Source organism: Polyodon spathula, chromosome 1 (genome assembly GCF_017654505.1).
Source record: "Polyodon spathula isolate WHYD16114869_AA chromosome 1, ASM1765450v1, whole genome shotgun sequence".
Classification (NCBI taxonomy): domain Eukaryota; kingdom Metazoa; phylum Chordata; class Actinopteri; order Acipenseriformes; family Polyodontidae; genus Polyodon; species Polyodon spathula.
In genome coordinates, this window is record NC_054534.1 from 5,699,690 (window position 1) to 5,727,276 (window position 27,587).

General features: G+C 40.3%; 1 protein-coding gene across 5 annotated transcripts in view; it reads left to right on the forward strand.

Annotated features, from left to right (window-relative positions):
* The window catches only part of LOC121313039 (adhesion G-protein coupled receptor V1-like), a 185,786-nt gene that overhangs the window by 85,438 nt on the left and 72,761 nt on the right, over positions 1-27,587 (forward strand). For 3 of the 5 annotated variants that reach the window (XM_041245163.1, XM_041245171.1, XM_041245179.1), the window contains 15 exons: positions 734-883; positions 1,113-1,586; positions 2,036-2,179; positions 2,583-2,754; positions 3,316-3,451; positions 3,853-4,700; positions 4,857-4,974; positions 5,412-5,583; positions 8,026-8,268; positions 11,564-11,971; positions 13,632-13,816; positions 16,050-16,302; positions 17,282-17,421; positions 19,922-20,082; positions 22,093-22,193. In XM_041245163.1, coding sequence (XP_041101097.1) covers positions 734-883; positions 1,113-1,586; positions 2,036-2,179; positions 2,583-2,754; positions 3,316-3,451; positions 3,853-4,700; positions 4,857-4,974; positions 5,412-5,583; positions 8,026-8,268; positions 11,564-11,971; positions 13,632-13,816; positions 16,050-16,302; positions 17,282-17,421; positions 19,922-20,082; positions 22,093-22,193 — 3,705 coding nt within the window. Of the gene's footprint in view, positions 1-733; positions 884-1,112; positions 1,587-2,035; positions 2,180-2,582; positions 2,755-3,315; positions 3,452-3,852; positions 4,701-4,856; positions 4,975-5,411; positions 5,584-8,025; positions 8,269-11,563; positions 11,972-13,631; positions 13,817-16,049; positions 16,303-17,281; positions 17,422-19,921; positions 20,083-22,092; positions 22,194-22,997; positions 23,639-27,587 lie in introns of those variants that run through there. The other 2 variants (XM_041245196.1, XM_041245188.1) reach the window with 2 other exon arrangements.

Below are 27,587 nucleotides of genomic sequence, written 5' to 3' on the forward strand. Positions count from 1 at the left end.
ATTACCCCTCGGCCACAGTCTGCGCAAGATTAAATAAGGATGCGTGGCTGTTACCTAGTTAAATAATCAGTAGCTGATCAGTCAAGCATCCTCACAAGGTTTTTAAAAATAAAAACAATAACCTGGCGGACGGCGCCTTGCTTGTCCGGCCAAATAATAATAATAATAATAATAATAATAATAATAATAATATAATAATAATAATAATAATAATAATAATAATACAACAATTAATAATAATATCGTGCGGCTTTCGAAGTCGCATTAACACAAATCAAAACAATAATAAACAAAGGGGCGGGACACTCTGCCACAAATGATTAATCTTGACACACCTAATTTGGTCTCCAGTAAGGTAGCTGTAGTCCACAGTCCGTGCTAATCAGGGTTAGTGAAACCAGAAGGTCTAGCTTCTTGCTTTCCTACAAGTAAAAACAGATTAATGTAACCATCCACTTCTGTCCAAAAACTGTAATTTAAAGAACACATATACTGTATGTATTGGTTTGATTCCACACAGTAGGTTGACTTTGACTCCATCTCTTCTTGTATCCTCTCAGCAGACTGTTATCTCCTTGTATACTCAATGTCATTAATTGACATGAATTGTCACAGCCTAAATTAAAATAAATGCAGTGAGAACCCACTAGCAGACTCGTGTTGTTATTGTGAGGCAGTGGTGAATGCTCTTGCTGTACATATTGCCTTTCTGATTCTCTGTCTGTTATTTTAGATCCAGAAGTTTGGTGATCCCAATGGAATAGTCCAGTTCACCCAGCAGTCCCTGAGAGAGGTGACCTACATGGAGCCGAGTTCTGCAGAGGGGACGCTGAGTATCACATTCCTGGTCACAAGGGTGCAAGGAACAATGGGGAACATTACGGTAAATCTACAAATCAGATTTTATTAGTGGGGCTAAAATATGTTTCCAAGTGAGTACACTAGAATGAATGTTATGATGTATACCATGATATGGTGGATATTGTGTACAGGAAATGAACACAAATTGCTGCACCTGTACTGAATGCTATTGTATTCATTTAGTGAACTTGCAATTGCAACAGCCCCATCCTGCTAGGCAGCATTGACCTTATATATTCTTCATTCTGCAGGTGTTTTGGGAGCTGCACAGTGATTCTGACATAACAGGAGACTTTGGCTCAGTGCGCGGCTCGGTCACTATCCCTGACACGCAGAGATCGGTGGAGATAACCGTCCGTCTCTTACCTGACGATGTTCCGGAGCTGGACGAGGAGTGCACCCTCCTGCTGAGCTCTGTGGAAGGGGGCGCCGAGCTGGACATTAACAAGAGCTCCACCAGGTTTACTGTGAAAGCTAACGACGACCCTCACGGCCTCTTTGCAGTATATTCAAACAGGCAGTCTGTGAACGTGGGGCCAGAGCTGAGCCGCCACATTCTCCTGAACATCACCCGCCATGCCGGGGCCTTTGGAAACGTGAGCGTGGAGTTTAAAATCACAGCTGACGGCCAAGGCCAGGGCTTCTTCATGGACACTGTTCTGGGAAACGTCTTGGTTAAAGACGGTTCCAGCTTTGGAACTAGTGTAGTGCCAATAAGTAATCAGGTAGGTGTCATTGTGTTCGAAATATGAATGCCCTCTAGTGCCTATATTATTATTTTATTTCCAAAAAGATTTAGTTGGCTGAAGAGTTGTGTATTTTTGCTGGGTTTTGTCAAACAATATGTATTAAATATGAATATGATGTTATAATACGGCTCAATAGATGCTTATTTTGCAAAGTTGTGCTGTACGCTGTATATTAAATATGAATATTATATTAAAATAAATACTTTCGCATTACTTTTCATTCCCAATGCATTTACCTTGATATACAACTAAAGCTAGTTGACCATATTTAAATAAATAATATATATTGTGTTCCTGTCTAATTCTGTATTGCCCTGTAAATTCCCTGGCACATATATGTTTTGATTGGGATGCTAGCTTTATTACTGCAGGTAGGGGACACCTTTTACAGAATGGCACTAATATGTTGCCACGTTTTCTTGCAGGTTTTCTTTGCAACTGGGTTTAACTTCACCATTCAGCTTTCCAACATAAGTCTAGTGGGTGGGAGCATCAGCAACCCCCCTCGCATTCAGATGGAAGCAAAGACTGCAGTGGTGTCTGTCCAAGAAGAGGCGGCGAACTCTGAGGTAAGCCCTCGTTTCCCCTGCAGGTACAGCTACTGACCACTAGATGGCAGAACAAGATAATCTCCATTCAAATGTCAGCAGCTGACGAACAACTTGGGTATTAAAACTTAACAACATCTTTTAAAGATCACAAAGAAGTGCCTTTTGTTAAAAAAATCACAAAACACAGGGAAGTTTAACAAAGATTAAAAACAGGAATAATACTGGGGTTTGGATTCGGTCTGATGGTGAGCTCATCTAATGGAGAACAATGTAATATCTGATCTAAAATAAGAGAAGGGTTGAGTAAAAGGAGAGCTGCAGTTGCTGAGACGCCTCCGCGGTGCTTTCGGTATCCTGCAGAAATGTAAATGGGGTTGCACCATCTCTGTGTAACGCTCTTATTTTGGATTGTGCTGTTTAGGTTGGGTTTGAATCAGTGGCTCTTCAAGTCTCTGACTCCACAGCCAGTAGCTGTGCTGCTGTCATTTCCAGGGTAGGCTTGTATGGAAATGTCTTGGTGGAGTGGAGTAGCGGGTACCCACCTGGGCAGGAACCTGCGGGCCTCCAGCTTGGCCACATCACACCTACATCCGGTGAGTAACATTGAAGCAGTGACACCCAAAACAGAGGGGCAGTAAGCTGTCTAAGCAAAACGTGCTTTATTTTATTTTTTTGTGTTTAGCAATTTAACTTTTGAGGTGTGGAAGGATTTCAAATATTACTATCAGCTTCTGTTAAGAGGTTTATGTTAATGTTTTAATGGTGAAGGTTATTAAGGATAACTGTACGGACAGCTTATAAGTTTTCAATTCATTGATGTACAGTAGTATTTTTATTTGTATTATTTGAGAGAGAGAGAGAGAGAGAGAGAGAGAGAGAGAGAGAGAGAGAGAGAGAGAGAGAGAGAGAGAGAGAGAGAGAGAGAGAGATTTTCTGTTTTTCTGGCACGGTGCTTTCTTAGATAAATGTCATCAGCCTTTGTCAATGTCTTGGTGTTTCATGTGTGATGTTGTGTCTGTTTGAAAAGATTATTTTCCTGAAAATTAAATTCTTTATTTATTTTTGTATTTTTTTGGCTTCTGGGTGTAATTGTTGTTTTTAACCTGCTATAGTCCTTTATGGCAGTATTAAATGTTTGTGCTCTGACTCCTCAGGGACTGCAACATTGGCTCATGGTGAAAGGAGCAGATCTGTGCCACTCTCTGTTGTTTCCAATGTGACTGGAGTGGAAGCATTCGCTGTGCATCTGAGGGCAGTGCACTCCAGCTCCTCCGGTGGGGCTCGGCTCAGGTACCTGCGTCACACAGCACTGGAACATATGCGCTGGAAGATACTTAGGCAGGACACACGCATCGAGTTTACAGAGGTTACTGCTAGAGGTGCAATCGGCAACCAACTTTGCAATCGAATATCGCATAGGTGATCATAGACAACAGCCGATACATTGAAAACACTGAAAGCATGCATGCACACAGTAATATAATAGTCATTGGGAAAACGATATTATTAAAAAGCAAGGGGAAAAAATGTAGATTCTTCATGAAAGCCATGAAATACAACTGAAAACGTGCATTTGCAGTAATATGACATATATGTGAGGCATGAGGCTCCAAACAGGGCACCAGGGCGATTAAACAGTCAATGAATACTTAATGGAGGTAACACTCATTTCTGTTTCTCTTTTCCTCCAGGTCTGGCTTTACTACAGCAGAAATCGAGCCTCTGGGAATCTTCCAGTTTGCGCCAAACTCCAGACAGCTCGTGATTGAGGAAGACGTCCAGACAATCACCTTGTACGTTCAGAGACTGTTTGGTTTCCGTAGCAACCGGACCAGTCTGACCTACCTGACTTCAGCAGGAAGTGCCAAACCTGTGGAAGACTTTGAGGCCATCCAGAACGGAGAGCTAATTTTTGAGTCACGTCAAATGGAAGCCTTTATCAGGCTCTCTGTACTGAACGATAACATTATGGAGGCTGATGAAACTTTCTACATAAACTTAACCAACGTGGAAGTTTTGAATGGCCGGCCAGCTTTCCCGTATCTGAAGCCACGGCTGATCCCAGAATCCAGTGTGGCTTCAATAACAATTTTAGCCAATGACATTATCAGTGGCTTGCTCAGTATTGGGCCTACGTTGGTGCATGCTGTGGAAGACACAAACAACAGCACACTGCGAGGGGTGATGCTTCGGGTGCAGAGGACTGTGGGCTTCATTGGGGTCATAAAAGCAACGGTTAAAACCTTTGGAGGAAAGAGTTTAACTTCTGGACTGCAAGGAACACCCTTTGAGGGCAACCGGATAGATCTGAACCATACCTGGGCCAGGGAGGGAGAGGACTTTGAGGAGCAGACGGTGATAATTACACTGCTGGAAGGAGAGAGGGAGGCTGATGTGTCCATTGGAATCCTGGACGATGAGGATCCAGAGGGACAGGAAGTGTTCTTCGTCTACCTCACCAGCCCGCAGGGAGGGGCACAGATTGTGGAAGGGAAAGATGAGAATGGATTCACGTCCTTCACCAAGATTATTATCTTAGGTGACAGTTTGTCTTGTTTTTGCTGGCCGAATAGCTGTTTATCGAACATTTCTAATTTGCAGTTATCCATTTCAGGAACCGTGGCTGTCAAGTTGCAGAATATATAACATGTGGTAATGTCCAGTGTAAATGAACTGAATTTTATTTACATTTCAGGAAGTGACTTTCAGAATGGCATTGTGGGATTTAGTGTGGAGTCTCTGGCTGGGCTGGTGCTGGATGAAGATTCAGAGAACAGGATGGTGGTGCTCACTGTTCAGAGACAAGAGAATAGGTATGGGAATCAGATATCTGCCTGTCAGTAGGGATCAATAAAAACAATGTGCTAACAGTTAAACTTGACAAGACACTGGGGAGCATATTCACAAAGCATTTACATAATTAAAATGTTTTTTCTACACATTAGCATTGATGTTAAAAGGCTTTAAAAAATAACTCAGGAGGTTCATATTAGACCCTTGTTGTTTCTCGCGTCCTGTAACATTTCTAGTTTGTTTTTCATATAAAACAGATTCACAGTGGTAAATTATCTATCAATATGACCCTGGATCACAGTTTTCTTCAGAATAGGTGATTCAGTGACTTTGTATGCTTTCAGATGTATCTTTCACTACTGGTACTTTAGTAGTGCTAACATAATATGTTATTTCTAGCTGAAAGTCAATTTTATAGAAAGGGGCTTCACTTCCTTATTTCTTTTTGAACTTTTAGGGTCTTTGAAGATGTAGCAGTGTCCTGGCGGGTTACATTCAATAAAACCAGCGTTTTACTCCAAAACAACGGAGTGAACCTGATCAGTGAACTGTTGTCTATCGCAGGAACAACCACCTGCCACAAGGGGGAGACATTGTGCTTCTTTAGCCTGGAACTCAGACCTGACAAGGTGGGTGAAACTAAAAGAAGGCCCATTCTACCTATGGTAATAACTGACAGCAATATCAACCACTTGCCATACTTTTTCCTAAGCTCGTCTTTTAAAATGTCTTATGCTCGCTCTTAATTTCTTGGCAGCGTTTACCATGTTTGAAATATATAACAGATTATTATGATTTGATTTTACTTTCCCCATGGACCTTTGTTTGTAAGCGATCTTAAAAAAAAATTAAAAAATGCAGACATATTGAAAATCAAGTCAAAGTCAAAATCCAAAACAATTTGTGGTGTTATGCCAATTAACTTGTTCTGGGAGGCTATTTTAATTCTTGTGTCAAGTGTCCCAGCATTCCCACCTCCGCTCTTGGAATATCAAGCGCAGCCTCATAAGATAAATGTGATATAAGGTAAAGCAACAGTAGAGAACAACAGAAAACACATACAGTACAGCAGGATTGAAACACGTAAGAAATCAATGATTAAGACAGTGCAGATGATGGAATGTATTAATAATAATATCTTTACAGTGGCTCTCAAAAGTATTCACCCCTCTTGAACTTTTCCACATTCTATTGTGTTACAGCATGGAGTAAAAATTGATTTAATTAGGAGTTTTTGCCACTGATCAACACAAAAAAAGTCCATAATGTCAAAGTGAAAAATAAAATCTACAAATTGTTCTAAATTAATGACAAATATAAAATAGAAAATAATTGATTGCATAAGTATTCACCCCCTTTGTTATGACACACCTAATTAATCTCTGGTGCAACCAATTGCCTTTAGAAGTCACATAATTAGTTGAATGGAGTCCACCTGTGTGCAATTAAGGTGGTTCACATGATTTCAGGTTAAATACACCTGTCTGTGGGAGGTCCCACAGTTGGTTAGTACATTTCCTAACAAACTACATCATGAAGATGAAGAAACATTCAAAGCAAATCCGGAATAAGGTTCTTCAAAAGCACCAATCAGGGGTAGGATATAAGAACATTTCCAAGGCATTGAATATCCCCCAGAGCACAGTAAAGTCCATTATTAAGAAATGGAGAGAATATGGCACAACTGTGAATCTGTCTAGAACAGAGGAAAAGGGCACTAGTCAGGGAGTCCACCAAGAGGCCTATGGCAACTCTAAAGGAGTTAAGTCTTCCACGGCTGAGCTGGGAGACGCTGTGCATACGGCAACAATAGCCTGGGTGTTTCACAAAACTGGCCTTTATGGGAGAGTGGCAAAAAGAAAGCCATTGTTGAAAAAACTCACATCAAATCTTGGCTAGAGTTTGCTGGAAGGCATATGGGAGACTGAGACCAAGTGGAAGACGATTCTATGGTCTAATGAGACCAAAATAGAGCGTTTTGGCCTCAATGCTAAGCACTGTGTTTGGTGCAAGCCTAACACCGCACATCATCCTGAGAACACCATCTCTACTGTGAAGCATGGTGGTGGCAGCATCATGCTATAGGGATGCTTCTCTGCATCAGGGCCTGGAAAGCTTGTGAAGATAGAGGGGAAAATGGATGCAGCAACGTACAGAGAAATCCTGGAGGAAAACCTGCTGAAGTCTACAAGAGACCTGGGACTTGGGAGAAGATTCATCTTCCAGCAGGACAATGACTCCAAGCACACAACCAAAGCCAGACTGGAGTGGCTTAAAAACAAAAAGGTCCATGTCCTGCAGTGGCCTAGTCAAAGCCCGGACCTCAATCCAATTGAGAATATGTGGAAAGAGTTGAAAATTGCTGTTCACCAAAGGTCCCCATTCAACTTGACGGAGCTTGAGCAATTTTGCAAAGAAGAATGGGCAAAAATTGCAGTGTAGGTGTGCAAAGCTGGGAGAGACTTATCCAAATAGACTCGTGGCTGTAATTGCCTCTACCAAATATTGACTCAAGGGGGTGAATACTTATGCAATCAATTATTTTTTGTTTTGTATTTGTAGATTTTATTTTTCACTTTGACATGATGGACTTTTTTGTGTTGATCAGTGGCAGAAACTCCTAATTAAATCCATTTTGATTCCATGTTGTAACACAATAGAATGTGGAAAAGTCCAAGGGGGGTAAATACTTTTGAGAGTCAGTCATTCCTTTAAACTGCTCAGTATCTTTGCAACATGCCGATTGTAAACTGCAATATCTTTTTGCAATGTCAACAATTTAAAATGTAAGACATATTGAACAAAATATATCTACAGTAATACAACTGGTACTTCTATTCTTCATATGGTGTTATTTATAATTCACTATGCTGTGAGTGTCAGAATCCAAACATAATTACAACGTAATGCATTCTTATGAGTACCAATAGTAACTAAAAGATATTCAACAGAAGAATATTATACCTCAGTTCATACGGCATGCAGCAAAATTGATAGCACCAAAATCACATTCCGTTCCACAGCATCACATTCTTAAGTGTTTCATGCTTTCTTCTTTTCACTGTGGGCAGGTGCCAGAGTTTGGGTTTTGGTTTTTGGTTGAGCTCTACCAGGTGGGTGCCGGAGCCATGATCAATGAAAGCGGCAGGTTTGCCAACATCACAGTTGTGGAGAGCGATAGCCCACAAGGGCTGCTCCTCTTTGCTGTGGGCTCCCGGCTCCCTGTGGTCCATCAGAAATCCACCCTCCTCAGCCTGCAGGTGGTCAGAGAGTACAGCACTAGCTCCCTCCTCTCCGTCAGCTACAGCATGCAGGTCAGTCAATCAACCACATTTCTGCTTGTACAGATTCAGTTTTGTAGCGCCAGAGACGGAATTTGCTGGCATTGCAGTGCAATAGGATATGAAAGACTACCTTCTCAGCTGTTTCTAGTGGCCGCATCTCAAAGTATGCACCTGTACTTCCCAGCTACACAGACAGCGCTTTATTATTATTATTATTATTATTATTATTATTATTATTATTATTATTATTGTTATTATTATTGTTATTATTATTTTCTATAATCGACTACTAAAAAGAAATACATTTCTCTTAAGTGAGTGATTTCTTATAGTATTTTGGGTGTGCTGAATAGCTATCCACCAAATAGTTCAAGTCTACTAATTAGCATCAGTGAACCCTGAAACAAACTCTAAACAAGTCCTGATGTTTTATTGCATGCTTGAGTTCAAATCAGCCCTGCCTTCCCACAGAACACCACCCATGCATCTGAAGCTCAGCTGCTGGTAGTGTACATGGAGCATGTCCAAGTTAGAGCACGATTTGAATCAGTGACCTAGCCTGAGTTTCCACCTGCTGAACAGTCATTAGGAATGACATCTTTTGACTTTGAAATCATTACGGTCATAGGGGCTCAGTCTGCTTTGTTTTCAGCGGTGCCTGTGATATCTGAGCTCTTTGGCTATCTTTGTACTTGTTAGTGTGTGCTGGCGGCTGCACTAACAAACTGAATTTGGCTCACAAACAGACACAAGCGACTGGCTTGACGAATCTCTTGGCAGGTAGCTTGGCTAAGGTCAGAGCAGTTTGGCACCCTCTCCTGCACTGTGGGCTGCTGGCAATGTTGGATCATTATACTGTAAACAAGTAAAACAAGCCTATCACTCTGGTGCCTTTCATCAGTCACAATGAGATGTGCTTTTCCAGCCAGTTCCACGGGGTGTGGGTGCTCCAGTAACCTTTTCCACTGCTACTCTGGGGGTATTCAAAATAGTTCAAGGTAATATGAGTTTGAGATTTGTCACCAAAACTGTAAAGCGGAGGGCACCGCCAGTTAAAATGTATGTTCTGTTTAGGGCTGCAACGAAGGGTACATTTTCACCTTCGAATGTTCGGAACATATTAGCGAAGGAAGGTTTGAACCTTCAATGGTACTCATTTACATAATTTATTGGTGATGACACCATGGCTACTAGTTTACATTTGATTGAAAATCCTATTATTTTACAGGTAATCCATATAAATGAAATAAAACATTCACATGTAGTTTAAAAATATATTATATAGAACAGTAATCATGTTTTTATAATTTAAATAAAAATAAAAATACATGTTGTTTATTTACACGTAATTGAAGATGTTTGCGATCTATACAGTAAGCTTGCATTGCAGCGGCACCAACTGCAGCGGACAGAGCTTTATTTAACAGTCACCGTTCCAAGCAGGTTATCAGTCACATTTTACTACTATTAAAAATATTAATAATACTACTAATAATATGAACGTACGCTTGTCAGGTGACCCCAGAGATTGATTATGCCTCCATGATAGCTTGCAGTTCTCAGTTTTCAAAATTAAAATTATTAGTGTATTATTAGTGAAACATATTCAACCATAGCACTTCTCTTACACTGTCTTGTACACAAGGTATTCAGTACATATATTACTGAAGCAATACAGCCACTAGAGGTACGAGCCCAGTGCTTTGAATACTATACCCTGCTCGAGTTGTACGTAGTGTATACCAAGGTGGTAGCGGATTTTATTAACAACTTTTGTTTATGTAACATGCATTATGCAGATCAAAAGATCAAATTTTGCATGTGAGTGACATGTAATGTGTGAGTTATAGTATTCACACATTGTCAAACAGTGTTGAAGGTTTAAAACAATCTTCGAATTCCAGGCTAGCGAACGAACCTTCGATCCTTCGGACACAGCCCTAATTCTCCTTCAGAGAAACTGTGGGATTCGCTTTAAAAATTAAGTATAAATTGTAGCAGAGTTACAAGCGTTGGTCAACTGTTATGTAAAATCATTTGCTGTATTGGTCAGGCTATAAAAAACCTGGTTCATTTAATGTGTTAAATGTTGCTAAGCTGCCATGTCCAGATTAACAGGTCGTGTGCCAAACCCCTTGAATTACATTCAACAAAATGACCCCCAGATTCTGATACTTTCAACAGCATCTAAAGAATGTCCTAACCTAGTTTTGTAACAATAGAATAAGAACTTCTAAATTATCTTCGAATATTATCTTCAAACATTGCTCATCCTTGTTAGATAGCTTTTGGGTCTTCCAGTCCTGGATTTTTCAATTACAGATGATGTTTCTCTGTACTTGTTGATTATGCTTCAGATACCACACCTTGAAAATCGAGTGATGCGAGCTATTTAACTCAATGTTTTTCCTTCTTTATGCAAGTCAAGGTTGTTATAATAGTAGAAAACACTAGTGGAGGCTTTGAGTAAATTGTTGATGCTCATAATGCTTCAGAGTAGAAAAATGCAACATATCTAAGACTGCACAGCAGTGTATGTAAATTCTCAAGTGTTTCATACAGACAGACGGACAGCCTCCATCTATCCCCTAGACTATGACGAGTCCTGTAGCTGTCGATTGGAGTGAACAGTTGTTTCCATGGCAATCTGCCTGTAGCTGCTGTGACCTGGTTAGCAAGTGCAATAAATAAAAAATAAAAACATACTGTGCAGAGCGGTTCTTCTACATTCTGTGCTTGTTTACTTACTGTAGCAGCCTGATTTTATACAACTAGTTTCAATGTATTATGATATCTGTAATCCTCACATCAAATAATCATCTAACCCAGAAACAATGTTTAGTATGAAAATGACATCAAATCATCTGCAGTCACACACAAAACATTCAATGTATGTTGTTTTTTTTTCAATAAACAAATAAAAACAGACTACCTCTGGTTTTCTACGAGACACCTACTCCCTCTTTTACGTGTGGGAGAATATTATGTTAATTTAAGGTAGGACTAAGTAAAGGTCACGTGTGTGTGATGAAACATTACCATTATGCTAATGTGCATATGCTTTGTGTTGCGTTTTGTATAATTTATGGTGGTTCTGACAGTGAAAGATGCCAGTGCCCAGAGTGAAAGGAAAGTTTGCTTCAAAATGTTTTTCTTAAACCTCATGTATTTGGTAGACCTACTGTGAAGATAAGGGTTGTGTACTGCCTACTAAAAATAAATCATTTGCATGCAATGATTTATGGAATGCATGAAGGTATAAAAACAATGTTTGTTAAAGAAAGAAATGTGTTGTTTATATCACATTATTTCCCCCTTTACACAGGAGCTCAAGAAAGCTGAGACAGTGGGACACACTACAATCTGGCCAGCTGTTGCAGGGATGGATTTTGTGAAATCTGAGGGGGTCCTTACTTTTGAAGCTGGGCAAAGAAGTGTGTTGATGGACATTACCCTGACCCCTGACCGGGCCTCGTCCAATCCCCTTCCCAAGAGGTTCCAGGTGGTCCTGTTTAACCCCACAGGGGGCGCCAGAGTCGACCCCGAGTTCAGTGTTGCCAACGTCACCATCGTGTCAGACCCAGAGACTCAGGCTGTGTGGGCTGTGGTGGAGCAGCTATACCAGCCCCTGGATGAAAGCATACTGAACAGAGTCCTGCAGAGCCTGCTCAGCAAGATCGTGACAGAGGTGACTGGGGAGCAGCTGAGTGCTGTGATTAACGTGTTAGAGAAGGTAAGGGTCTCACAAGGTATGCAGCTGCCAGAATTATTGACCATGGTCCGACCACAATCATCCTCACAAATCTGCAGATCTTGGTTAGTTATCTTGGTTTTCGGCCACTGTTTATCGAGATGCCATAAGAATGAATAGCATTCAGTGTGATTCTTCCTCCTTTTCCCTCACTGTCAGCTCTCACTGTCTGTTCTCAGTGTTTGCTCTCACTGTCTGCTCTCAGTGCATTCACATGATTAATGTAGGACCACTTGCATATCACAAGTGTGGACATTCTGGCATCATATCGTCTGGTAAACTCCAGATGATGTGATATGCCTGTTTTGAACATGGAACGGATGTTAAGGAAAATTTCAAAAATACTTCAGTTCGGTATGTTTTGGTGCTTGGGTTTGTGCACACCCCCGTTTTAAACATACACGGGTTAGTTAGCAGGGGAATCTTTTAAGTGATACACATAATTCAGTTCTAATTTTCAACATACCAATTGCATCTATTCTGTATCAGTGCGGCTTATTCATATGATACCCTATTTAGAACAGCAGTAATCACAATCTAAAATGTTACAGTATCTATTTCTTTGCTCTCTACTTTTACATCCATTAATGAAACAATATTCTCTGTGACTGAGATTTAGCTGCATCTTGAGAAGCGCTTGTTTAATTTTAATTAAACTTGGTAAGGATAGTCATTTTCACATTGTTCAGGGTGATGGCTGAGTGTATATAGAGAAGTAAAACCATATGAATAGCATAGAACCAGCAAGAAACTGCTCTGACCAATCATATGTGTATTATTGCAATAAGAACCAAAAGGAATGATTCCAAACATGGTCAATCTTTTAGAAGTTTGCACTATTATCTTTGCACAGGAAGGCATCACATCTGTAAACATGATAAGATGTCCAGAGCTTCTGCCAAACCGTTAATGATGATTGCTTGAGTTCACATAAGTGATTTATAATGTGTTATATAGACCCTTGGCATGGGTATGTATGTAATTATTTTGATTAAAATACAAACGCGACATCACTGTCTGTTATAAATACCACACACACACACACACACACACACACACACACACACACACACACACACACACACACAACAGAGTCATCAGTAGGATTATACTACATCAAAATAGAATTTTTTTTTTCTTTGTATTTGAAATAGGATCGATTATCTGATAAATCACGACTTCCTTTTAGGGGGGGATCGATGATCACAAAATTAAAAAAAATCAGAGTGTGCTAAGTGTTGGAGCATTGAATAGGACACATTACAAGTATCTAAAGACAGCTGTGGAAGAAAAAGTCAGACTTGTCAGTTATTCTAAATGTCTTAGTGTCTGCTGACCTCAATCAGGAAGAAAGCTTTGACATTTAAACAAATTTATCTTCTCGGATTTGTACATGCAATTTGCAAACGTATGTCTGCTTTTTACATTTTTAAAATGCCATGTGTTTTACAAAGTATTATTATCCTCAGGCAACTGTCACAAACCTTGCAAAGGACCTTCTGTAAAAGTTCTATTAAAAGCACATATTCAGTTGTGATAACATTGGGGCTAGACATTCTACAGCTATTGAAAGTGTCAGCCTCTGGGGGAGATCTGTCAGTGAGTCTGTATGTTAACCAGGAATGCACCACTTGTTACCTAGGTGAATGCGGAAGGTGCGCAGGCCCCTCTGTGGGACACCAGCAGGAGCCTGACATACGATATCCTGTGTGCGATGGCTAATCCCAGCCGCAAGGACACACGGGGCCTGAGTCAGCTCTCGGAAATTGCAGAGAGGTTCTCCTTTTCTCTGCTAACTGATACAGAATGCGGCTCGCAGGCTGAAAGGTACTGATTATTCTTCTTTGCACCTGGGTGCTAGCGTGCACTCACCCTGCACGCTGTGCTGTCATTTTACAACTCATGCTGTTTGTTGCTGACATGATCAGCACATCAATCTGAGCAGTCAGTCCCATCCGTGCTTAATCTGCTCTGAAGGGGTTAAAGAGCAGGCTGTGTGTGTTTGGAATGCAGTATCACAGCTGTCTTAGCTAATGTGTTTCTTCTTGAAGAAATTCACTTCGTATATAATTTTTTGTTCCAATCTTGATGTCCTGGTTTAAAAGCACTGAATAACACAATAACTCAAACGTGTGTCTGCTTGACTGAGTCCTACCTCAATAAAACATACTTGGCTGATACTGTATGTACAATCAGAAAGCAGGATCCTGCACACAGCATGTGTGTCTTCACTCACTGCAATGGGCAAGTCAAATCAAAACAAAGCTTGTGTTTGAGTACATAATGGCTGCATTAAAGCAGAACATAAAAACAAGATTGTTCTTGGTGATTAACGCAAAAATAAATGGTGCGTCTAAACAGCTGTCATTGTTTCCCACTCAGAACATGTGACTAATGTCATGGTGACATCATCACCACAAGCGGTTTAAAGAGTGAATAGCTGCTTACTTTTTAAGGCTCAATCTTGAAATCAGTTTTCTAATTTTGACGAAACTATGTATGCCGCGTGGGCGTTTGTTATGAGATGCTGTTGTTCAGACTGCAGATAGGGAGCATGGAAGCCTGTGTTTACGGGACTGTCGCCTGGAACGCTTTGTTACCAGTGTGCGAGGTGTTGCTGACTTACTTTGTTACCTAAGCATTTATAAATCAAGCTTAGCTAGCCCTATGCGTAGTTAATGAAAGCAAGTAAAACTAGATGAAGTCAGAAAGGATATCAAGTCCTGTTTAAGTGGAGCAGTGCAATAAACCACATCTGCCAGGTTATATATGCAGTTTTTGTGACCAGATGGTATTCAAACTTGAGCCCCTCTGTTCTAGCCTGCCACCTGCCGATCCTCTGACACCTATCTGAAGAAAATTAATTACTTGTTCTTTCCTGCTTTAGCTGACGCATCCCAACACTGGGCTGTTAGGAATCTGTGAGCGCTGTGCCCAGCACATTAAGGTCAGCTGTAGAACAGCCTTGTGCTTCGCTCAGGTACATTTTTCAGCAGCAGCCATTAGAGCTGCAATGTAAGATAGTGGCTGCTGGTCTTTGCTAAATCAGGTTTATCAAATATTGCTGATAAATCCAGAACAAAATCCCCAGTGACGTCGAGCAGTCTGCGTCATGGGAAGACAAGCGAGAGGAATGTTTACAGAACAGAGAATGAACGTGTAGAGGACTGCAAAACCGAACACACATGGGGCAACAGCTTGTTTCTGTCAGCTGCATAAACAGAGGCAGTTTTAACTGTGCAGTCAAAATATCCAGATACAAGATAAACTTGTGAAGGAACGCTGTTGATCAGCTTCTGTGGTTTGTGCTCTGTTCATCAATAGCATGCTTAGAGAAGGATGGTTAAAAATGGCTGATCCAATGATCAATCTGAAAGTCGAAACATAAGCCACGTTGATTGAGGTCAAATTGTAAAAACTAAAGCCTGTGGGAGGAACAAATGAATACCCACATCAGTATTGTATGTCCATTACTGATTTAGCCTGAATCTGCATTTTCTTTTTTTTATCTTTTTTTTTTTTAACAGTTGTTTAATTTATTATATGAATCTGTATTTCCACAGGCAGAGCAGCACAGCATTGATTCAAATGATTCAAAATCTTGAGTCAAATAGATGAACCTTCCTACTGTCATGATCCCTGCACTGGTGTTTTTTTTTATACCATTTTTAATAATGTCAAATGTTTTTCATTTACTTATAAACCTAACCTTCCATACACATTTTCCCACACCCTCTAAGCAGTGTTTCCTGACTGCAGCAGGCAGTTCTTATTCACATGGTCTCAAATTGTGTATGGAAAAATAATTTCCCTTTTTTGCACGGGTCACTGTAAAAATGCTTCATTTTATCTATTACAGTCAGTGATTTGACAGGAATATATATATATATATATATATATATATATATATATATATATATATATATATATATATATATATATATGTAATGAACAAAAGCAAAACATCCCAAATAAGCCAGAACGCTGTTTTATATTTTAAGCAGATTTTTGTCCTAACTCCTGCTGTATTAAATGACAGTAATCTTATATTATAAAACAGGGGCAAGACCATCTTGGACAGCTGCCCGTACATCTCCATCAAAGCCTACCACTGGTATCCACAGCAGATCAACGGGCACGAGTTTGACGGGAAGAACGGGGATTCGTTGCGGGTCCCGGAGGCTCTGCTGGAGGTCCCGTCACTGGGCCCTGGTGACGTCTCCGTAGCCGCCTGTGAGAAGGTCCAGTTCACTGAGTACAGCAGCCAGCAGTGGTTCCTTACCAGCAGTAAGCCAACTGCCCTCAACAACAAGGCAAGCGCAGCAATACATGGAGCTGTAAACTGCATGATCACACACACTGACCCCTGGATAATATTCCTGTGAGGAAAGGAGTATAGACAGCAAGTACTGGATCAAAGTCATTTCATAATCGGATTCAAAGATCACGTGGGCTGACTTTATCAAAATTGTGGTCCGAAGTGATAGTGTGCAAGAATCATCCTGCTGCAGCAAAAGCTTGGTGAAGGAATTGATGAAGGAGTTTAGTAATGTTGTATGTAGTTTATATACTTTATAAACATATAAGGAAATTAAACACGACTACAGCAATCTGCCGCATATCCGACTGCAGTGGGACCAGAGTAAAGGCTGATATGTAAAAAGTCAGATGAATGAATCTTGTTTCAAATACCATTATACACAGCTGTATTATTGTTTTGAGATTCAGCTTTCATTAGGGAGTGCCCCTAAATCTCTTGTTTAGAAAGATACAGGATATTAATGCTTGTGACATAGTGCGTGTGGGTGCGTGCATTCGCTGCTGAGTGACAGGCAGGAGATCGAGACGGAGGGTGCAGTTGATACATTCCGCAGGCGAACAGGATTTATTTACATATTAACACACTGAACAGCTCATGTGACACTACCAGCAATGGCAGCGCATGGAGCACATACAACACAGTGTACGGAAACGTTTGTGTGATCTACAATATCTGAACTAATCTTCTCTGTTCAATAATAAACTAACGTTGCTGAAGGGATTGACCATAGCGGATAAACAGTTAGGACGGGTAAGTGATGGGCAGATACATGTCCAATAACGCCCTACAGATGTGTGCCACCTCCCTTGATAGCAGTGTAGTTCTGAATTGGACAGCAGGGGGCAGCAATGTAACAAGAAGTCATAGAAAAACAAGTGCATAGTATTAGCCACTGTATGGGAGAGTTAGTTTCACTGCTAAATGTTCTGCTAATTCTGAAGTTCTCTTTGCCTTCCCTTTTATTATTTTAGATTTTTTCTGTCAGCTTAGAGGGCCGTGGCTCCCGCCCTCTTGCAGACAATATCGAGGTTACCTACCGTATCTATGCTGCAGAACGCCGGATCAAGCCACGCCAATCTCTGTGCCTTCTCTGGAACCAGGCCTCTGAAAGGTAGTCACTGAATCATGACTAGTGAATTCAGGGTGTAACTCAGGGGTGCGCAATAACAGCCCTCAAGATCCACAGCTCTCCTGCTCTTGGTTCCACATGTGCCCGCAATTATTTAAAAGAACCAATTGAACCTATTTCCAGGTCAGTTCATTTTTTAATGCTACTTTTAAAACCTGGAAGACTCCTGACCTGAGGACTGGATGGATTGGACCAGGGGTGGGCAACTCCAGTCCAGGTCTTTGTTCTAACCAGGTGTTTATTTAATTATTTCATTATACTGTACTGTTAAATCTGGTGCAGAATGGTCCTCCATGACCAGAGTTGCCCTTATATAGATTAGATGTTTAAACCTGTTGTGTAAATGTCTGTTTAACTGAGATAATGCAATTAAAGTGGTTTACAATGTATATAAAACACAAATAAAATCAATGTAAGCACTAGATAAAACATTTTTGGTTGTACTTTTAGCAAACCGTTTTTTAAATTTGTCGTTTAAACCTTTACAACATTAGCCTATTGATTTTCTAAGGAGATAATGTGCAGACATTTAAAAAACCAAAATACATTGAACCCCAGGATTACATTGTAATTATGGAGACTTCAGACTTTTCAGAACCAAATGATACGTGTGTGTGTGTGTGTGTGTGTGTGTGTGTGTGTGTGTGTGTGTGTGTGTGTGTGTGTGTGTGTGTGTGTGTGTGTGTGTGTGTGTGTGTGTGTGTGTGTGTGTGAAAAATGATAAGTAATCTTTACTACAGTTCTTTTCATCACAGTTCATTTCTTCTTTTTTTTTTTAAACAATGGGTGATCCAAGTCTGTTACAAGCAGTTGACGTGTGCACTGCTGCTACTTGAGTCTACCGTGTGTTTATATTTATTATATCTCTGAAACACAATTACAAGGCTGAACCAAGTGAAACTCCTCTGCTTGCTGGAACACAATGTGCTGCTCATGATGCCACGTACCACTGATGCCCTTTCAGCTCTTTCTTTAAATAGTACTCATAATGGATTTGAAGGTTGCAAATTGGATAAAGGAGGCACTTGCCATTATTATCAGACCATTAGCATCCCATTGTGACTGAGGATAACAAGGCACAATAAAAGAACAATAAAGACGCAAGCCTCAGACTCCTGTATAATTCTGAAATAATGTTGTGCTACAGTTTGAAAGCTGCTTTAGTTTGTATAAACCTTTGTAGGAAACCGATGTATGTGATTGGTATTGTTATGTATGATTTTTTTAATGTTTGTTCGCCTCTAAATAACCATTAATCATCACCAAATGGAGGACAGTATGTAAGAGAAAAATAATAGAGAAGACTGTAGCTTTATTGGAACAGATACGATTTAGTAGCAGGTTGTTAACTAGGGATTTTTATATTGATTATATTTCAATCGATTAAAATTCCTGTTGTAAATGAGACAGAATATGATGTAAGTTTGGTTAAAGCTGTCTGATCGACAGTTTGCTGTCAATCAGACAAAGTTTAGGGAGATTAAAAAAAAAAAAAAAGAGTAAAAAGACAGTTTGCTATGTGGTTCATTTTCAAGCCTGATAATCATAAACACTTAAAATTTGAATTTCTGAATATAATCCCCTACAGGAGGTTAGGACATCTGTACCCATAGAAGTTGCTGCTGTATACTAGTTTTTGAGCTTTGCATTCTTCTATTTTTCAAAGGGGAATTGAGGAAACGTTGCATTTTCTATGACTAAACTGAATAGACATCTCGGGTTGTCTCAGCCAATTGGGTTCTAAGTAGAGCGCGCAGTACCCCACGGGTAGATTTCAAGCAGCCTGAAGAACCTGAGTCCATAATACTAAAAACACATTTCAAATAATGTCTATGTTTTCAGTTTATAACAGCATTAGTATTCTCTGCAGCTGCCATTACCTTTACACGATTGACCTTGTCTTTTTTTGTGTAGTAAGTAATTGAAGAAAATTGAAATACAGTTTCAAGTCTGTGTACTATTTGGCATGTTTACAAAACCTTGGTCATAAACACATTATATTATCTTTAGATTATTGATCTTGCCTTTCGTTTAGAGCCCTCCCCTTCAGCTCTGGACACTTAACTGTAGCCACAGTCAATTGTCTAGCAGGTACTGAGTGATGCGTTGATAGTAATGATTAATAAGAACAGAAGCCTACTCCAGAGAGTACTACACTTTCATGTTTGACTTGTATGTTTGGCTGAACGTCTGTCCTCCTCTGGAACCTACAGGAGGAGCAGCATTCTGAGATTGCAAAGTGCAAGCATGGACAGTGAGGAGGGAGGAAGTAGTTTAGGGGAGGTAGGAATGCCAAAGGCCAACAGCAATGCCTGATAGATTAAAAGCAATATGCACCAGCAAAGCTTGTAAGCATGTGAAACCGACCCATGTTTAGCAGATGGTGGATCCTGAACTAATCCTGTTTTCCTAGAGTTGAAGGCAACACTGTTCCACCTAAGCCTCTCTGTGTATTCATATGTGTGTATTTTTGAATTCCCAGCTGGTTATCGGACAGTCAGTTTTGCCGGGTGGTCGATGACACTGCTAATTTCGTGGAGTGTGCTTGCTCACACCTGTCCATCTACACAGCCTATGCCCAGACGGACAACCTCTCCTCCTACAATGAGGCCTTCCACACTGCAGGGTTCATCTGCATTTCGGGTGTGTATTACAGAACTCAAAGCATTGAAACACACTGGAGACTGTGGAAACAAACCCAGAGTATGCCTTGTAAAAGTGTCCTGTTGTAAAAGCATAGCAAAGTGTCATGAAGTACAGTGAAAGCATTGTAAAGTAGAGGTAAGCATTGTAAAGCCCAGAGAGTTATGGTAAAGCATCTTATACAACATGGCCTTTCTGTGCTGCAAATGAAAAAAATGAAGTCTTGAATTCTCGTTAAAGACCAATACTTGTCAACTAAAATCATTTTATGGCAGTAGAGTATTCAGGTTATAATGGGAAGTCCTGAAAGTTTATTTAGTGAGTGATAACTGCTAGCTTATTGGTATTTATTTAATATACTGATAAACCTTTTTAAATAAAGTACTGTTGCATTTAAAACACCTTTAAAGAATAGGGAATCCATTTCATTGAGTTCAGAGTTGAGAATCATTAAAGGAGGTCTAGTTCTTAGTTATATTTTTTTGTTTTAGTAAAACTGTGCTATTTTTTTTAACAGAATGTTATTAACAATTAGTTAACTAAAAAAGGGACTAGTAAAATAATGTTAGCTATGGGTGTGTTTAGAACAGTTTATGAACGTAGATACCGGCGCTTCATGAGAATCCGAAATATTTTCAAACACTGGGTGCCTCGTCTTGGGATATGTGTACATATAAATCTCCTCCAAAGTAAAACATATAAATCTCCTCCAAAGTAAAAACAAATGCAAGAGAACTTTCGACAGCAACTCCCGTCTCATGAATCCACAGTCAATAGAGTTATTATTAAAAATGTTTTTATTATAAATGCATGTTTAAAAGACGGTAGCAAAACCGCTAACGCGTTTCGACCAACAGGTCTTCATCAGAGTACAGACCTGTTTTCAAGTTTTAAAGTTTTATAGCTGCATACGACTTCTCTAGCCTCCCTGGCAGCACTCGGCGGGGGCGGGATTAGCCATGCAAACTACTTCTGGGAAGGGGGGGGGGGGGGGCAGTTCACTTGTCAATCTCCTTTGTTATTTATACACTCATCACTGCTTCAGCCCTTCGTCTGTGTTTGTTTTTGTCCTCCTGTCCTCCTCCTCCCTCCTCCTCCACTTCCTCTTATTTCTAATACCACTCCGCCCGCACAGGGATCCCTCTGGGAGGGAAGTGAGTTTCACTCCCCCGACCGACCGGGTCAACCTCCTGCCCAAGTCACTGCCGTCTCCGGCGGTTCATCGCCAGCTAGAGGGGACCCCCGGCCACAACTATCCTATTGCTGGTTATGCTTTAGCCTCACCAAGGCCGCAACCTTGCTAGCCCATGTCCCTAGTTTCTTTTCAGGTCCAAGCACCTATCTGCCCCTTCTGGTTGGCCTAGTCCCCACCTGCTGAGCCGGGCCCCGCCAAGGGGGGGGGTTCTCTATTTTCGTATCTCCAACACGGAGCTGAGAAACTTTATCCTAACTCTCCACGCCACCCAGCTGCCAGCCACGCTGCCTGAGGATGCTGCACTGAGTAGTGACGGATCTATCCCTGTGTCTTTTATGTCTGTCATCGAGAGTGTCTTTTATGTTTGTCTTCTCATTCTCCTTGTTCGACCAGCAGCTAAGAGACGTCGCCTGGCTAACGACCTGGACTGAGAGCTTTGTCTTTATTTGTTCTTTCTCTCATTCTCAATAGCCACTGGGGATGCGGCCTGACCCGGTGAGACGTGAGAGTTCAGAGTGTTTTTCGTCGTACGTCTTGTCCAGCTCTTTTCTTCTCAAGCTGTCTAGCTTTATGTCTCTAATTCCTTGTTACACAAGCACCCCCGTTCCTCAAATCAAATCCCTCTCATACTACACTGCTCAAGCCCTGTGTTACAGGTGTGAAATGTTTTTAATTTGTCAGTGCTAATAGTGGGCCGCAGTGCCTAATACAACTGTTCAGGTGGGCCTCAGGTAAAACAAGTTTTGGAGCCCCTGACCTATATCAGAAGAGCAGTGTTTTTTAAATAGGTATTTTTTGTGTTTTTTATTCCACAGGATTTTCCCTGGCCATTTTGTCCCATCTGTTTTGCTCGAGATTCTCAATGTTTGCTGCCAAACTCCTCATGCACATGATGGTGGCCTGCCTGGGGACTCAGGTGAGTGACTTTACAGATTGCATGATGAGGCTTTGCTGTTGCTTCAGCTGTGTTTGAAAAGCCACATATCGAACCATATTCAGCATACAACGCAAATGCTTTATTCCTTATTGTCCAGGTTGCTTTGAAGAACGGTCAACATTCTGGGTGTATGCATTGTGAAGGGAGAGAAATGGTTAAAAGTGTCCATTAGGTTGGGAAACATCAGCTGCTGTCTGGATTTGTCATTGTGCTAATAAAAGAGCCAGCAAGCTTACACATTATGATTCCCCACTCTCCACCTGTTCCTTCTCTGTGTCCCCTCTTTCTAAAGCTGCATGTCCACAGCAGCTCTCTATTACCCTTTAAACCCTGTGACTTCAATGCTGTTCCCTGGTATCGTTATTAAAACCCTTGCTTAAAACCCTCCACCAATTGTCTGAACCTACTTAATTTTTGTATTTTTAGAGGCTATTATGTAAGACTTTGAACCTTCCCTGCTTTATTAATTCTATTAATTATGTTTCCCTCTGGCAACAGTGATATAGCGGAGGCAGCCATACATACTGTATATTGAAAAAAGTTTTAGAAAACCACTTTTCCAATTGTTATGAAACTTATATATTCTTTAGCACATGTTATTGACTGTATCAGAACGGGGAGGGGGGGGGGGGCATGTCACAGACATACTGGTTCTATTAGGTCAAGCCAAGTGTCCTCTTTCACGCAATGAGTGAGATCTGTCTTTATTTCACCTTAGGTTTTATTCTGTCCTACTGCCAGTGTGCCTCAGCACCTTGTTTATCTTTTTCACGTGTGTTGCAGAGTCCACTTTGAGTAGAAGTGGAGAAGATTTGGCCAACACAAATATTTCCGAGGCCCACCAGATGGCAATAAAGAGAGATGTGAAACAGATTTAAAAAAAAAAAAAAAGAAATTGGTTAATCTAAAGAGACCAGGGTCCACCCTGACAACAGAACTATTTTTTAACAAAGAAATAAACAGCAGGTAATATATAATGATGTGTTGTTATGGCTGGTCAGATTTTATTGTTGAAATCTCAGCAGAAGTGATGCCATGGATTTTTAATGAGATCGTTTTTTTGCACTTGGAATTTTCCACTGAGACCGACATGGAAAAACACAAGACAACCTTATTACATTATGCTGTGGTCTCTGAAACAAATGTGTGGCTTCATTTAGTGTGTGTGAAGTGCAAATGTGAAGGTGCACAGGACACAGGTGCAGTTTTGTGGACTGACAGGATATAACAAATCAGTTCTAAACATTCTAATATCATGCACCTTCTGAAGTTACTATCCACACGCTTGCCAAAGAGCCATAGTCGTTACTTTGAACATTTCTACATATATTTTATAGTTATGCATTATTTGACAGAATAGCTCCTTTAAACGTTTCTGTTTTCCCTGCTGCACTTCCCACTGAAGAAATGCAGCTGACTTTAAACGTGCGCCATTTATTTACAAATATATAGATTTTTTTTTTTTTTTTTTTTACTGACACTCCCAGGAGCTTCACGTATGGTCTTGCCTTATATAATTCAAATATACACCATATTGCCACTGCTAATGGCATGGTGAGTGTTATGCAAGTATACAAATCTGTGCGGAAAAATACTTTACACAAGGCTCCCATGCATTTGTTAAAATACAGGAACATTTCTAATTTCACGGAACAGGAGCAAGGGCTGCGAGGAATAAGCCCTGGGACTTGAAATAGAAACAATGTGCTGTGACTTTAGGAAGATGACGTGCTTTCCCCTTGGCTTGCGGAGGTGGGACCAAATCGATCCGCCTCCAAGGCTGGGATTCAATCAATCAATCGATCAATCTTTATTTTATATAGCGCCTTTCATAGTGGACCACCATCACAAAGCACTTTACAAGATAGTGAGGAACAATGCATAACACATTAAATACAGTGAAATACAGGGCATAGTACATGAAATACAAACAGTAAAAAAAAAACAATGAAAATATATTAAATACAGGCATATTACAACGCAAATACTAAATTCTAAACATTGTAGATGCGTGTGTTGTACAGAATCATACAAACAAGATGGAATGAAAAATCTGAAATAGCAATTTAGACAACAGCTAGTAACAGATCAAGCATTCCTTCCCCCAAGGGGAAATGAAGAGAAGGATAGAGGATACATTTGAGAAGACTAGAAGAAGTCGCTCCGACTAACAAGGAATGCCTGCGCTTCAGAAGAACGGCACGGCCAGACCTCTGAGACAAAGGCATGCGGGGCGACAGGAACTCTGAAAGAGAAGGAAATGAACATGCAAAGAGCCAGAGAGGAACACTGGCATAGATGAAAGCAAGTTTGTTAGTAAAGAATAGCGGGTTTCCCCTTGGCTCAGGGAGAGCCGCCCTCTCAGAGGGTGGACGCCTCTCAGGTGAGACTGACCAATCGGGGCTCCAACGCTGAAGAGCATGTATGCTGCCCCCAGGGGGAACCTGGAGTGATTTTTACGATTTGGCCGGGGATCCCCGCTGGCTCTCAGAGAACCTTCTTCTTGGAGGTCGAGGCCATCGCGGCTGGGCCTAATGTTGGGAAGTGACTTTGCTTGCCCCCAGAGGGAGACCATTGCACAGGCGGCTCTGCATTTGTAGAAGAAGGGGAAGAATGGGGAAAATGCAAAAAACAGACAGAGAGTGAGTGTTCAACTCAGGGCTTAAATAGGGAGGTTAACTGATAGATTATCTTAATTGCTAGATTAGCATGATTAACTAGGGAGGAGCCCCTGTGCCTGTTCCCTGAATAACACCTAAAGGTTTCAGTTAAACGAAGCACTCCTCCTAATGCAATCTATATTGAAATATGTTTCCCTTTTTTGTTTCTGGTGGAGAAGTTATAGAACTGGATGTTAATGACAATAAGAAGTACAGTTTACTGTGCCTGCCCATAGAGAAACGTTCCCGCTGAATTACACTGAAATACCGCACCTTGAGCCTAACATGGAAGTACATGGATACTGAAATAGAACATCATTTAGTATAGGTTTATATGTGAAAATATCATACCTGTGGTACAATTATATCAATGGCTAATTCCATTGTGGCTGTCTTTGTGCAGCTATAGCCTCTTAGTTGGAATAGAAAACTCTTGCAATATATCCATCACATTCAATAACAAAATAAAATGTTATCCTTGATCTGTAATTTGTAATATATAGATGTTTCGTGTACCGTCTGAGTTACAGGTTTGAAATAATTCAAGACAGATCAGAGGCTATTACTTAAGGCTTTGCTCACTCCAGTCTGCTTTCAGAATTCAGAATTAAACCGTGTTCTCAGTTGTGTGTCATTAAAACTCATCTGCATTCCTATGCCTGCTGCTGGTAATGATGTGCCAAAGAGAGAAGAAAAACCGCATTTCCACCAACTTCCAGCCTTGTCACTTGAGCTACTTAGTGTACTATTGATATGTCAATTCCACTGGCATTAGTCAGATACATGTGTTTTTATTTTAGTACTGCACCTGTGAAAGCCTGTGCATCAGAAAAAGCAATGCTTAGCAGTTGGAAAAATAGTGTTGTTCATGTAATTAAACTGAATCACTGAGTTATGTATTTGTGTTCTTGTTTAGATTCCCTTTGCATTATTTTCTGTTTCAGTTGTCACATCCTGGTGACTTTTTAAAACATAGATGCTTATAAAGTACACCCATTGCCTTAACATAGCTGTCAGAATCATGACTCCAAGTAAATCTGGTAAACCAGAGTGTAACCGTTAACTATTCCCCCGTGCAACACTCTAGTGCCCATAGTCAATGTAAGTAATATCCTATTGTTTTTAGGTTCGATTTCTTACCCATGTAGTTTGTAACTCCAATATTAACATTACTTGATTGACTTATTTTATTCTACAAAAAAACTATATGAATAAAAAATAAAGAAATGCTGCCAAGTAGCAACAAAATAAGCGTCTATAAAGCAGATAGTTCCCAGTTAATTCTGACAGGTGTGTATTTCACTTTCTGCTCATCACTTTTGACAGCATCTGACATCAATATCTAAGTGCAGCCAATAGGATAAGAGATGAAGTATGAGGTAGACCCTTTAAACAGGAAGTGCTCCCATTGCCAATGGCAGTCATTAATTTAACTATTGTTTATTATTGGTTTACAAAATAGTGCTTCATACATTAAGTGTGAAACTGCATACATTTTGCATGTATCCCTATAAGTCTTTATTAAGGCATTTGCAGATATGTTTGTCTGCTTGTCTAGTAGCTTAATGCCAAGCCCATAGGTATATTTCCTTTGACAATGTGCCGTTTTCACTGCACCTGTTAAGTCCTTACACCTACGGTATGTAACTGTCATAAAGAACAGTTTTTTCTTAGTTGTTGCCAGGAGCTAATTGTCAAACTCATTTTAGTTACTTTATCTGCTACTTTTTTCAGGCTTGTTGAAGTACGGTAAAATGTATAGTTCATGCAGAGGTAGTGGTGACAGCGAGGCAACTAAAGATTGTAAGCAGTGGAAAATTACTGTGGCGAGGGTCCTACCTGGATATGCGTGTCTGCCATGTTAATGTTTGTCATGCAAGCGGTAATAAAGCACATTTACTAGGTGCAATCAAAGTCACTGTAATAAATACCAGTGAATGGCTTTCCACTTTCAATAGAACTTCATTTAAGTGTACTCAGTGTATGCCACCTTTAACTATATTGCATGTTTCCCTCTCTACCTAGGAACCTGTCTATCTTTCCTTCTGTCTGTGTGGCCGTCAGTTTATCTACCTCAGTATGTTTCCTTCTGTCTATCTGCAACTCTCTCCATTTCCATCTATTTCAAGAAATTAGTAATTTTTCTATGAATATATACCAACTCTATTGGGACTTCAAATAAGTGACTACACTTTCATTGTCATCCTGTCTTTATGGATTCATGAAAGCCTTTTGTAGAAAAAGATTAAAAAGTTATTCCTTTTAAAATAGATCTTCCACACACCAGAGAAACCTTTGTTGACTAAAACCCCAATTTTAACTATTAAACATTAGCATTGGCATGGACAGAACAGAATGTTCAGCCATTTTCTGCTACTTGCAGTAAATTGCTTTTCATTGAAAGGTATTTATTATTGAAGGTTACAATGCATGCTTTTGAAGGCTTTAACTTTTCGGTGTATATTTTGTGCTCAAAATACTGGAAAGAAATCATTCACCCTTTTAGAGGAATGTATTTGTTTTGAGCTGACTCTCATTGAAACATGAATCCTATTAACTACAATGTTCAGAGGCTTTCACCCAAACTCAGAAATATACTCACCGAAATCTTCTCTATCAATGTGAAAAACTAGTCACTTTGCATACTTAAATTCAATAACAATCAAGCGTTATTTCTGAGTATGGACACTTGCAACTTAATGTGATAATTTAC